This window comes from Brassica napus, unplaced genomic scaffold (assembly GCF_020379485.1).
Source record: "Brassica napus cultivar Da-Ae unplaced genomic scaffold, Da-Ae ScsIHWf_716;HRSCAF=1039, whole genome shotgun sequence".
Lineage (NCBI taxonomy): Eukaryota > Viridiplantae > Streptophyta > Magnoliopsida > Brassicales > Brassicaceae > Brassica > Brassica napus.
Window position 1 is genome coordinate 1 of NW_026016770.1, and position 12,777 is coordinate 12,777.

General features: G+C 37.8%; 1 protein-coding gene and 1 pseudogene across 4 annotated transcripts; both read left to right on the forward strand.

Annotated features, from left to right (window-relative positions):
- Positions 1-1,711: 1,711 nt before the first annotated feature.
- Positions 1,712-4,303, forward strand: LOC125605187 (annotated as a pseudogene). The gene is made up of 6 exons (XR_007336706.1): positions 1,712-2,780; positions 3,131-3,321; positions 3,390-3,535; positions 3,624-3,691; positions 3,782-3,884; positions 3,979-4,303. The product of XR_007336706.1 is annotated as a 4-coumarate--CoA ligase-like 9 (transcript).
- Positions 4,304-4,559: 256 nt separating this feature from the next.
- On the forward strand, positions 4,560-7,257 carry LOC125605186 (cyclin-dependent kinase G1-like). 3 transcript variants are annotated; one of them, XM_048775138.1, is made up of 4 exons: positions 4,560-4,731; positions 5,004-6,502; positions 6,581-6,669; positions 6,775-7,151. In XM_048775138.1, the coding sequence occupies exons 2-4, from the start codon at positions 5,345-5,347 to the stop codon at positions 6,983-6,985; spliced, it is 1,458 nt and encodes a 485-aa protein (XP_048631095.1). In that variant the 5' UTR covers positions 4,560-4,731; positions 5,004-5,344; the 3' UTR covers positions 6,986-7,151. The 3 variants fall into 3 exon arrangements, 2 of the variants coding, with proteins under 2 accessions (XP_048631095.1, XP_048631094.1); XR_007336705.1 differs by adding an exon at positions 7,203-7,257 and having other exon boundaries at positions 4,580-6,502; positions 6,775-7,103; XM_048775137.1 differs by having other exon boundaries at positions 4,580-6,502.
- Positions 7,258-12,777: the final 5,520 nt, after the last annotated feature.

Here is a 12,777-nt window from a genome sequence, read left to right on the forward strand (position 1 = left end):
AAGAATCATATTTTTGGGTTTCACTTATATACACTTTTTTCTTTCTCCTTGACACCCGAAGTTTTTCCACATGCTTATAACAGTGAAACTCCGATTCAATAAGATTCACATCTATGCATTTGACAAGAAGATTTCATTCAGCACATCTTTTTTGGATTTACCAACTTCATCCTATCACTATATTTTTCACTATATTAGTCAAAACTTATAATTTAATATATGTGCATATTTCCATGTTGAAAAGGCACGCACCCCCTCTATCATTCACCTATTTACTTTTTCCAAGTAAACAACTATGCATCCTCGTTTGGTTAGCTCCACAAACTAATCTCTTTGGAATCAGTTTATCAAAAAATATGGATACTAATGTCAGAAAAGAATATAAACACTATCAACAATACATATTGGCACAAGAATATTTGGTTCAAGGACCATATTCCACGTAATGCGTTTATATCATGCACGGCTGGCTTTGCGGAGAAGACTGCCAACCAGGATCGCTGAGGCGTTGGAGATTAAATGTCTCAGGAACGTGCGCCCTTTGTAATTGGGAAATAGAGACTCACCATCATCTCTTCTTTGAGTGCTCTTTCTCTCGCTTGATATGGCAGCCTTTTGCTGCTGAAGTTTGGATTTCTCCTCCGGCTGATCTACACTCTGTTGCAGCCTAGATCAATCACCTCGTGTCAACGTAGATGCACATGCTACTCCAGTCATCAAGCTCTACTTTCAGTCATGTCTCCTCACTTCATCAGTCATCCTTGCCTCTTTCGAACGTATGATGCGTGAGGCTCCTCTCTTACCCCGTAAGTTCTTCTTTCGCATCATCTTCTCTACTTCTTTTTATATTTCTTGTATAAGACTTCCTTAAGGCTTTTTTTACCTTGAGTTGTTGTTGGTTTGTTTTTGTTTCCTTGCTGTAATAAGTTGTTTAAAAACACAGTGTAACCTTTTAGAAAATAATAATCTAACATCTTACCAAAAAAAAAAACAACAAATATTGACTTATTTATGTGAATATATATTTTATTTTAAATCTTATAGTGGACGAATAAACACCATAATTTGTACAACAAATTTCTTAGATTCACCTCATCATACTCACCATTTTACCATTTTAATTACATAATTTTACATGAGCTTCTTCATCCTTCCCGGTTATTTTCTCTTTATTTATAACTACAATATAATGTTATAAATTATATATATTATAATTAATAATTTATTTACCCTTAAAGTCTAACTATTAAAATATAACATAATTCAATATAGATATATGATTCTATTATAAATTAGCTGTTACAAATTTGAAATTTCTAGAAATATCAAAAGTTGTATGTTAGTTAATTATTTTCTAAATGATATTATTTTTAATTCTTTTTGAGATGAGAATATTTTGGATGAGGTGGATAGTCTCAAAAGCCTTGAATTTAGTCCCTTTTATATAGTAGGATTTTTATATAAGTTAGTTTTTTTTACTAGGTAGTAAATGTGTAAAATGGCAGTAAGAACGTGGTAAACTGACTAAACTCATTTCCAGACAGACATAAAGACTGTTGTATTTCTTTGTCTTTCTTCTAGAAAAAACAATAACACACCTAAAAAACTTGATTGGTTTAAATCGTTACCACGTAATATTTAAATTTAATCGACGTGATCATTAATTGAAAAACATCGCTTCTGTCAAAACACTATCCGCCAAACAAAAGCCATCCCATCATCATCTCTAACCGCCGCCAACAATGGAGAAGACGAAGAAGAGCAACCACAGCCGTACGATCGACCTTCTCTCCGGCTACGATCAACGGACAGGAATCTACCACAGCCTTCGCTCCTCTCTCTCCTTACCTTCCCATCGACCAACCTCTCCACATCCGAGTACGTCCTCTCCCTCCTCCGCACCTCCTCGCCGCCCGCCACCGCCGGAAAAGACGTCGAGTCCCTTACTTACCTCGTCGACGCGAGCTCCGGCGAGAGTCTCACTTACGGAGAGCTTCTCCGTAAGGTTCGCTCCCTCGCTGCGACTCTCCGGAGCGGTTTACCTCCGGAGACGTTCGCGTTCATCCTCTCCTCGGCTTCGCTGCACGTCCCGGTGCTTTACTTGGCTTTAATGTCGATCGGAGTTGTGATCTCTCCGGCGAATCCGATCGGATCTGAGCTGGAGGTGAGTCACAAGTCGAAGTCAGCAACCGGTGATCGCCTTCGCCACGTCGGAGACCGTTAATAGACTCCGTTTATCTTCTTTCCTCTCGGAGTCGTTTTATTGACTCTCCCCGAGTTTTCTCTCCTGGTTAACTAAACGGAATTTGGATAATCCGGTTCCGGTTCGGGTAACCAACCGACACTGCAGCGATTCTCTTCTCGTCCGGGACCACGGGAAAGTCAAAGGAGTTCTCCTCACACCCGCAAACGTAATCGCGTCAACGGCTGTCTCTCACCAACGAGCGGTCAACGATCCCGTTGACTACGACCGCGTTGGACTCTTCCCTCTGCCGTTATTCCACGTGTTCGGCTTCGCGATGATGATCAGAGCCATCTCGCTCGGAGAGAAGCTTGTGCTTCTTGGGAGTTTGAGCTCGAGGCGATGATGAGGCCGGGAGAAGTATAAGGTCACTGGTATGCCTGTATCTCCGCCGTTGATTGTGGCGTTGGTGAAGTCGGAGCTGACGAGGAAGTACGATCTTAGTTCGTTGCGTTCGTTAGGATGCGGCGGTGCTCCGCTTGGGAGAGATATCGCCGAGGAGGTTTAAGCTTAAATTCCCAGGCGTTGACATTGTTCAGGTGATGCCGTGTGATAAGACTATAGAGGTTTTGACTTTACATATAAGAATCTTGAACCGGATCCCTCCAGTTCAAGATTCTTGGAATCTAGTTTTCTATAATGATGGTTTGCTTTTTTCAATAAACAGATAAATAATAAATTCAGAAAAGATGCTTGTAGATACTCAATTTAAAAGTGAGTAACAGAATTGCATACTCGATTTCATAGATACATATAGAATTATGTGGAAAGCCGTATTAAAATCGATAGGTGGGATTAGGTGTTTTATAGAGATTAATGTTTAGGCGGGCATCTAAACCGATTTTTTTTGAACGGTTAGACTGATTTTTAAAACACTGTTGTTTCGACAGGCTACGGCTTGACGGAGAGTACTGGGCCAGCAGCGGCGACGTCTGGACCAGAAGAGATGGTTAGATACGGATCGGTTGGTCGTATCTCTGAGAATATGGAAGCGAAAATCGTCGATCCGTCCACCGGAGAAGCTTTACCACCGGGGAAGAACGGTGAGCTTTGGCTCCGAGGACCAGTCATCATGAAAGGTATGTAATGGAATAGTTGAGAGCTTTAACATTCTCTTTGTATGTGCTGAGCTTGTTGTGGTGATCAGGTTATGTGGAGAATGAGAAAGCAACTGCTGAGACATTAGATCAAGAAGGGTGGTTAAAGACTGGTGATCTTTGTTACATTGATCCTGAAGGGTTTTTATATATTGTTGATCGGCTAAAAGAACTTATTAAATATAAGGCTTACCAGGTAAATAATATTAATGAATTTTTCTCAAGAAAAGAATATAATCAGTTCTTTGGAGTTTTTATATAAATCAATAATCATGTCATTATAGGTCCCACCGGTAGAACTGGAGCAGATTCTTCAGTCCAACCCGGACGTGGTTGATGCTGCAGTTGTTCCGTGAGTATACTAACCAAACATATGTTCACTGCACTCAACAGTTTATATTACTTGTTTGTTTCTGACACGGACATTAATAAAATTCTCAAGGTTCCCGGACGAGGATGCCGGAGAGATTCCAATGGCTTTCATAGTGAGAAAACCAGGAAGCAATCTCAACGAAGCACAAGTCATTGACTTTGTAGCTAAACAAGTAATGTTGTTTTAATTCTCTGTGTGGTTTTGGTGAAGACATAACAATTTAGTTTAGTCTTAAGATTTGTTGATGTTATGTTTTGCTTATGTAGGTTGCTCCGTATAAGAAAGTAAGAAGAGTTGCTTTCATAAACGCAATCCCCAAAAACCCTGCTGGCAAGATCCTGCGTCGGGAGCTAACTAAAATCGCCGTAAATGGCAACGCCTCTAAGCTTTGAGATAACCGGCCGGTTTAGATATGATTCCATCGGTTCTCAGTGAAATATGGAAGAAATTCTCCATTTACCGCTTCAATTTTATCCCATACATATCTGTAATCTCTTGCATTTTATTTCTTGGTCTGTTGAATAAGCAAGTAGAACAGTGAGCGGTTTGTATTCTCGTTAATATGATTTAAATCAAGTATAGATCAACCAATAAAAGCGTAGTTAGCGTGTACACCTACCAAAATCCAACGGCTCTACACCGCCTTTGACTAACTAATGCGATCTAACGGTCATAAACTAATATTTACACCACTCGCACACAACTCATAAATTAAAGAAAAAGGCATTGAATCCAACGGTTATAAACCGTCTTGGATTAACTGATTTGAAGTAACGGTACACCATCACACACAGGATCAATAAAAAAAAGGAAATTATTGGATGCCGCCGACCATATCATCGGGGGGTATAAACAAACAAAAGGAAAGTTAATAGAAACGCGACGTTTGAATTGAAAACGCGTCGAAGAATTATTTAGAGAGAGAGAGAGAGAGAGAGAGAGAGAGGGCTTCACGAGGTAGCTCGTAGATCGCGTCGGCTCGTAGATCGATCGTCCTCCGTTCTCTTACCTTCCGTCCGGTAAGACCTTCCGGAACTTGTGTGTATCGGAGGAGATCAAAGGGAAACAAATAATCGCGTTTCCCCTGGGAAATTGAATTTCTAGGGTTTCGTTTTTTTCTTTGATTCTTTGATTTTTGAGTCTTTTCTTGAATTGGTTGATTGATTGATCGATCGAATCTGCTTATCGTGATTTGATTGATTCTCCCTAGGGTTTCGTTGATTTCTCTCTCTGTTATCTCTTTGATTTTTCTTGTATACGATTCTTATTGAGAAGAATACGATGGCGGCAGGGGGAGGAGTTGATGTCTCTAGAAGTTCTCTTTCCGTCAAAAAAGACTACGACTTTTACAGGAACGGTGATGGTGAGAGGCGTCATCACGCCAAACGTCCTAACGAGCAAGATCTCAGGAGGACTGATGTTCGTAGTAGCCGATCACGGTTCGCTTCTGAGAAAGGGGAGGAGGTGCAGAGACCCCCTGAGAAAAGGAGGAAGTTTTCACCGATCTTGTGGGGGGTAGAGGATGAAGTGGCTAAAGCTCCGTCTAGGGAGAAGACAAGGACTACAAATAAGCAGGGTGTTGATGTAACTCTTACTAGGAAGACTTCTCCGAAGGAGCAGGTCAACGTTGTGATGTCACCAGAAGCTGTTGAAGCTCAGGGGCCTGGGGTACTTAATCAGGATGTTGATGTAACTTTTGCTAGGAAGACTTCTCCGGAGGGTCAGGTCAATGTTGTGATGTCACAAGAACCGGTTGATGAATTGGAGGAGGGTCAGTTGGAGGAAGAACAGGAGGTGAAGCAGGAGGCATCACCTGTTAAGAAATCTAGATGGGAGACGGGTTTAACTTCCCACAAAGAGGAGTTACCGTCTCATGCGGATGATGTAGTTCCCAAGACTAGTAGATGGAACAGGAGCAGTTTGAGTCCGGAGTGCGGTGAGTTAGTTGTGTCTGAAGAACGGCAATGCAATTCATCTGGATCTGGCAGTGGACGTCAGAGCGTAGAGAAGCTTAGCGGTAATGAATATTCTGATAATGAGTATTTTAGTTCTGATCATGATGAGTTGGAAGCTGAAGAACCAGCTTCTCCAGCTCAGGGAGGGATGAACATGCTACTCGGTAGCAGGTCTGTGAATGGGTTTCAGAAGCTAAACAAGATTAACGAAGGTACATACGGTATTGTTTATAGAGCGAGGGATGAGAAAACAAAAGAGATCGTGGCACTCAAAAAGATCAAGATGAAGGAAGACAAGTACGAAGAAGAGTACGGATTCCCTTTGACGTCTCTGAGGGAAATCAACATACTTTTGTCATGCAATCACCCTTCAATAGTGAACGTGAAGGAAGTCGTGGTTGGAGGGAAAAACGACAGCGATGTTTACATGGTCATGGAACACTTGGAGCACGACTTGAAGGGCTTGATGGAAAGGAAGAAACAGCCTTTCAGCACCAGCGAGGTCAAGTGCTTAATGCTGCAGCTGCTGGAGGGTGTGCACTACCTTCACACGAACTGGATTATCCACAGGGATCTGAAGCCATCTAATCTCCTGATGAACAACAGTGGGGAGTTGAAGATTTGTGATTTTGGTATGGCGCGACAGTACGGTAGCCCTATCAAGCCTTACACCCAGATGGTTATCACTCAGTGGTACAGACCACCAGAACTTCTTCTAGGAGCGAAGCAGTACTCTACGGCTGTTGATATGTGGTCAATAGGTTGCATCATGGCGGAACTCTTGTCTCAAAAGCCTTTGTTCCCGGGCAAGACTGAACTTGACCAGCTTCAAAAGGTAATACTTTTTTTTGCAAGTTTTGTTAATCTTTGTTTTTCCTGTGATCAAGTATCTAATCTTTTGTGTTTTGTATAGATCTTTGCGGTCCTTGGAACCCCAAACGAGTCAATCTGGCCTGGATTCTCATCGTTACCCAATGCAAAAGCCAAGTTTCCCACACAATCGTGAGTACTAACTTATCTAGTTGTTGTGTTGTTAATCGTGAGTACTAACTTATCTAGTTGTTATGATTGTGGATCTTAATGTTATTGATCTTTTGTGTTGTACAGGTACAATTTGTTGCGGAAGAAGTTTCCAGCTATATCATTTGTGGGCGGTCAAATACTTTCAGAACGTGGATTTGATTTACTGAATGGTTTACTGACGTTGGATCCTGAGAAGCGTCTAACAGTGGAGGAAGCTCTCAACCATAGTTGGTTTCATGAAGTCCCTCTCCCAAAAGCCCAAGATTTCATGCCCACATTTCCTCCAAGGCGCTAGATTTAGATTGTTTTCTTTTAATCAAAAGTTTGACGGAACGTTTATTAGAAAGTGGAAAAAAATGTATAATTTGTTGAGTATCACTTTTGGTGTCTCAAATCAAACGTGTATCGATGACATTGACGAGAAATGTATAACAATGCTATGACTGATCTTTTAATATAAACGGAACTTAGTCGAAAAAAAAAAAAAAAAAAATCAAACGTGTATCGATGACATTGACGAGAAATGTGAAACGGGTCCAGGTTTCAAAAGACCAAGCCCATTATTTATTTTATGAACTTACATATAATGCAACTTCACAAGCTATTGCAACTTTTTCACATTATAATTATTAATTCATGTACTTAGGAAGAAAAAGAATTATTACTTGATGTTACAAATTGTTTAACTCCCACATTTTTATCCTCTGTACTTAATGTGGGATATAATAGGTTTTGCCTGTAAAAATAAACTTTATGTTTGTCTTCCAAGTAAGAAACATCAGTTTAGGTTCGTTTGATATACAAACAAAACATATTTATAATTGGGATAGAATAGATCAAATTCAAAGAGTAAACTTGTATTTAGATTAAAACTAATTCCACTAAAATCATACTTTGAGATTAAATTGTGGTATCTAAAATGTGTTTGCATATATACATGTAGTATCATCATTGGTAAATTGTGTATATCATAATATACATACAAACCTAAACATAAATGATAAATCATTCAATTTAGGTTTCGTCTCCTTCCAGGTTTAACTATCAACAGCCTTATGCACTATATTTGTAATGAGAATCAATCTCAATTATTTTATCAATTAACAACAACCATACATAATTGAATGACAATCATAATTCATAAAAACCTCAATTTCTTGAGTATTATTTTTATTCCATTAAAAACATGATTTATTGGTTTGATTATATACATTATGTATTATTTTTCCATCTCCATCTTATGCATATGTACCATTCGGATGAATGTACGCCCCCATTCCTTCTATCCGCTAGACGTTAGCTGAGAAATCAGAGAGTGTCTCGAGTGATATACTTGAACGCATATAAATGATAAGAGCGTTAGATTTTCAACAGAGTATATCATGTTTCATCTGTATTGTATTTCTAAACATCGATTTTTAAGTTTGTGTTACCAATTAAAAGTTTGAGAGAACATTAATTTGACAAAGTCTTTTTGAGTATCACTTTTGTGTTTCAATGTAAATGTGCATCTCTTCATCATCAACCACATAATCACATTGATGGGAGCAAGTTTTTTTAACACAAGAAAGGGGCCCAAATTTGAAAAGATTCAACTTTATCTGATATAATAGAACATAAGTATAATTTGGATAAAATAGTTAAAATTTTAAGAGTAACTTTTTATTTAACTAACAATATAAAAGAAAATTTATGCTTACTCATAATTTATTTTTAACATAATTTAATAAGTTTTAGTCGGTATACATATTTGTATAATTAAATGTGTTTATGAGCCTATATAAAATGCTTTACGAAACATATGATTATATGAATGATGAGGAAACAAACACATTATCAATAAATTGATTTCACTTTCTTGTTATAAATTGTAAGTGAACTCCCTCCCTTTCGCAAAAGTATTATTTTAAGATTTTATTTTTGTTTCATAAAGAGTATCGTTTTGTATTTTTCATGCAAACTTTTAAATAAAAGTTTAGTCTTATCCATATTATTTTAATATATTAATTAGAAAGAAAAATTTATTTAGTGTGTAAATAAATAATAAAATAGTTTTTAAATAATTTTTTAATATGTGCACAAAGCTTTCAAGTGACAATGTTTATGAAACAGAGAGAATATTATTATTATCAAAACGCAGCTTAAATATTTTTTATTTGTGACCATCACATAATTAGTATTTAAATGTACAATTTTCTTAACTTTTTCCTTTTGATTTATATTACATATAGATATAGCTATAGATATAACTGTCACTGAAAAGGTAAAACAATGACAAAGTAGTTTTAAGTGGCAATCGTTCATTTGAAGTTTTGTTTTTTTGCTGAGGTAATTAGTGCTCAAAATCTTAAAGATTATACATTTCAAGTATAACATATACAGTACGCTGAATTACACATTGATTCTGTCGCTCGACACAGAATTTAACATAACATATAATTTTGAAAATTGTTCATAGAGTAAGCTACGTTTTTTGGGTTAAGTTTAGGATAATAAGCTAAGGTAAGAGATGAAAAAAAATTCTTCTTTTTTTTGAAGAAAGAATTAAACTAAAGAGTGCTCTAGTCATGGCTCCTCCTTTCCATAAATGTACATGTGTCACAGACAAAATGACCAGATTCAACGCCTTATTGAGACATTACGCATTAGCTATTTTTACTTTACTGACTCCGACACAAACAATACGTGGCTCAAACCCATTCAGCCAGTTTCCCCAATTAGGATTCTTGGGCATGGTTTTGTGGCGATTTGGTCCAACCTTTCTCTCTGTGTCTTCGAGCTCTTATATGTTCATATCTTGCGCTGTTGAATTATGGTTGGTGGAACATGCTTTATTTTGTGATGGTTCCCTGCAATCGGTAAAAAATGTCCTCCAAATTCTCCAGCGGTTTGCGGAGGTCTCGGGCTTATCCGTTAGTATCTCAAAGACCTGCTTCTTCTCCTGCGGCCTCACTGACCCTGAAGTAAACATCATTACATCAGAAACAGGGTTAGTCCATGGTATATTACCGGTCAGATATCTGGGCGTTCCTCTAGTAACAAAAAAACTCTCCCTAGCAAACTGTGAACCTCTAATCCAGCAAGTGAAAAAGAAAGTCAATAGTTGGAGCGCTCGCTCCCTTTCCTTCGCTGGCCGACTACTTCTTATTAATACAGTTATAGCAGGGATATCTAACTTTTGGTGTTCCACTTTCACAATCCCAAAGAAATGTATCAAAATGATAAATTCATTGTGTGGAGCTTACTTGTGGAGAGGAACAACTGAGGGACATCATTCTGCTCGAGTATCATGGGAAACCGTTACTCTGTCGAAAGAAGAAGGGGGCCTGGGTATAAGAGACCTCAATGAGTGGAACAAGGCATGCAATTTAAAGCTCGTGTGGCTCCTTTTTTTCAGATCAGGTTCCATTTGGGTCGCCTGGCTCACAAAGACAATTCTCAGTGACTGCAAAAGCAACTTTTGGACTATGAAGGAGAAACAAAGCCACTCATTTGCGATCAAAAAATTGTTGAGAGTTAGAGATATTGCTTACCCTTGGATTAAGGTAAAAATTGGTGATGGGCGATCAACTAGATTCTGGTCTGACAACTGGAGCAGCTTTGGAAACATCAGGAAGTTCCTATGCCTTCCCCATTCATCTACTCTTGGCATCAGACCAACAGCAACGCTCTCTGACATTCATCGAAATGGTATATGGCTTATTCCTCCCCCACGTTCTGATTTGCAGGTTGCTGTTTGTGCTCACCTCACAACTGTCACGCTAATAGCAGAGGAGGATAGGTTTGAATGGTGCCCGAATGGCTCAGCTATCTCCACCTACTCCACTGGTGAAATCTACCGCCTCATAAAGAAGCATCAGCCCCTTGCCCCTTGGAATGCAGTCGTCTGGACCTCTAGAGGAATCCCAAAACACAGTTTTCTCACTTGGCTGGTAGTCTTGAACAGATGTCCCACAAAAGACAGAATCATATCTTGGGGACTTCAAACTACACCAACTTGTATCCTCTGCAATCAGGCGGCTGAATCAAGGGATCACCTGTTCTTTGAATGCTCATTCTCTTTGGCGATCTGGGAAACACTCGCACGCAAGGCTCGCTGCTCTCCGATCAGCTCCTGGCCTCAGCTCCTTGACTACATGCAACGCCGATCCTGCCCCAAACCAGAGAGGATATTGGGGATTATTGCTTGGCAGGCATCGATCTACTTCACCTGGAATGAAAGGAATAACCGCTTACATAGGCACTGCTTTCGAACATCGAACTCGATCACGGCATCAGCGGCTTCCCTCATCAAAAACAAACTCTCAAGCTTCAGGGACTCCAATCCAGCTCTCTCCTCCACGATGCTCCAACTCTGGTTTACTAACTAACGTCAGGGCTCCATCATCGGAACCTACCACTCTCCACTCTGTCCCATCGACCCATCCGCCACCTTATTTTCATTTTGGGCTAATGCCACTTTTAAACTTTGTACTGGGCTGTGCCCATAAAACTGCCCGATGGGCTTAGTTCACATATATATATATATAAGAAGCCCTTTTTCAAAAAAAAAAAACATGCTTTATTTATTCTTGCTTTGTTGATAGGATGAATAGTACTTGTCCTATTTTTATAAAATAATGCTCGTCAGGTTATAGATGTAGGTCCTCAGCACTTAAACTCGACGTTTGAGACCAAACACATTAAAATTAGGGTTAATCATTCTTTTCATGGTATTTAATGTTTAATTTTGAAATATATCAACGAACGACGATTCACTGGTTAGTTAAAAAACAGACAATATGACCAAATGCCTTCTCTCGGCCGAATTTTACAAGTGTTGGTTTTTCATTTATTAAGAAATGTTTCATTAAATAGATATACTCATTTACATAAGGGCTTCTATACACAAACGAGAATATATACATGTATATATGAATTTATATAAAAGAAATATTTGCAATGAAAAGTATAATTTTATGTACTTATATATTTTATTATTTAAAATTAATTATACATCGATAGTTTGTGACTGTCAGATTAAGCTTTTGAGATTCTTTGCTTAAATATTAGTTATAATGTAGATTTAGATTTATTATGTATATGTGAGATACAATACAACTATTAAGAAAAGGAGATGTAGAGTAGTTAACGGATAAGAATACTCTGTCTAATCCCATCTGCTTATTAAATCATTGGACAATACGTCTATAATAATTTGTTCAAAAATGTTTATAATACTCGAAATTTCTAATTCTGTGTGCACGGCACGGCATTAGCTAATGCCTAGTGTTTACTACGATTCCGTAAACTAATAGTCTTATTAAATATCTATATATATTATCAAAATTTGAGATATACAGAATGCCACAAGACTAACCAAACTTGTAAAATGGTTAACGACAACGAAATCTGAATTTCTTAAATAAAAAAATGGTACAAAAAGACATTGCAACATGTTTATATGGTGGTTTATAGGGGTGGACATTTTATCCGATATCCGAATCCGTATCCAAACCCGATCCAAAAAACCCGAACCAAAATTCAAACCGAAGTAGCAAAATATTCGAAGGGTATTGAATTAGGAGATATTAAATATTCAAACCCGAACGGGTAATATCCGAATCCAAATAGATATCTGAAGATAACCAAACATATGTATTACTAACTTTATATTTCTAGTTTATATCTCTCATTTTATTTAAATATTTATATTGGTACTACACATACTTTAAGTTCATATAATCTACATATAATTACGGAAAAATGATTTGCTACTCACTTAAAATGCATGTCAAGTTTTTTGTTTCAAGAATTAACAAAAGTTACATCCGTAATTTAAAAACAATAACCAAATTAGTGTCTTTTTAGTTTTAAAATGTTTTGTCCAAATCTATTAAAAATAAAAAAATCAGTTAAGTAAAAGTTATATTTTAAATACAAGAAACTTGAAAAATAAAATTTTAATTTTTTTTCAGAATCTAAATATCTGAATCTGAACCGAAATAACTGAATCCGAACTAAAAATATCCAAACCCGACCCGAAGTACAGAAATACCCGAACGGGTTCTACAACTCTATACTGAAACACCCGAAAATCTAAAATAT

Coding starts and splice junctions, on each gene's coding strand:
- LOC125605186 (XM_048775137.1), top strand. CDS start 4,994: ATGGCGGCAGGGGGAGGAGTTGATGTCTCTAGAAGTTCTCTTTCCGTC. Junction 6,503..6,580: donor AACTTGACCAGCTTCAAAAG/GTAATACTTTTT, acceptor TGTTTTGTATAG/ATCTTTGCGGTCCTTGGAAC. Junction 6,670..6,774: donor GCCAAGTTTCCCACACAATC/GTGAGTACTAAC, acceptor TGTGTTGTACAG/GTACAATTTGTTGCGGAAGA.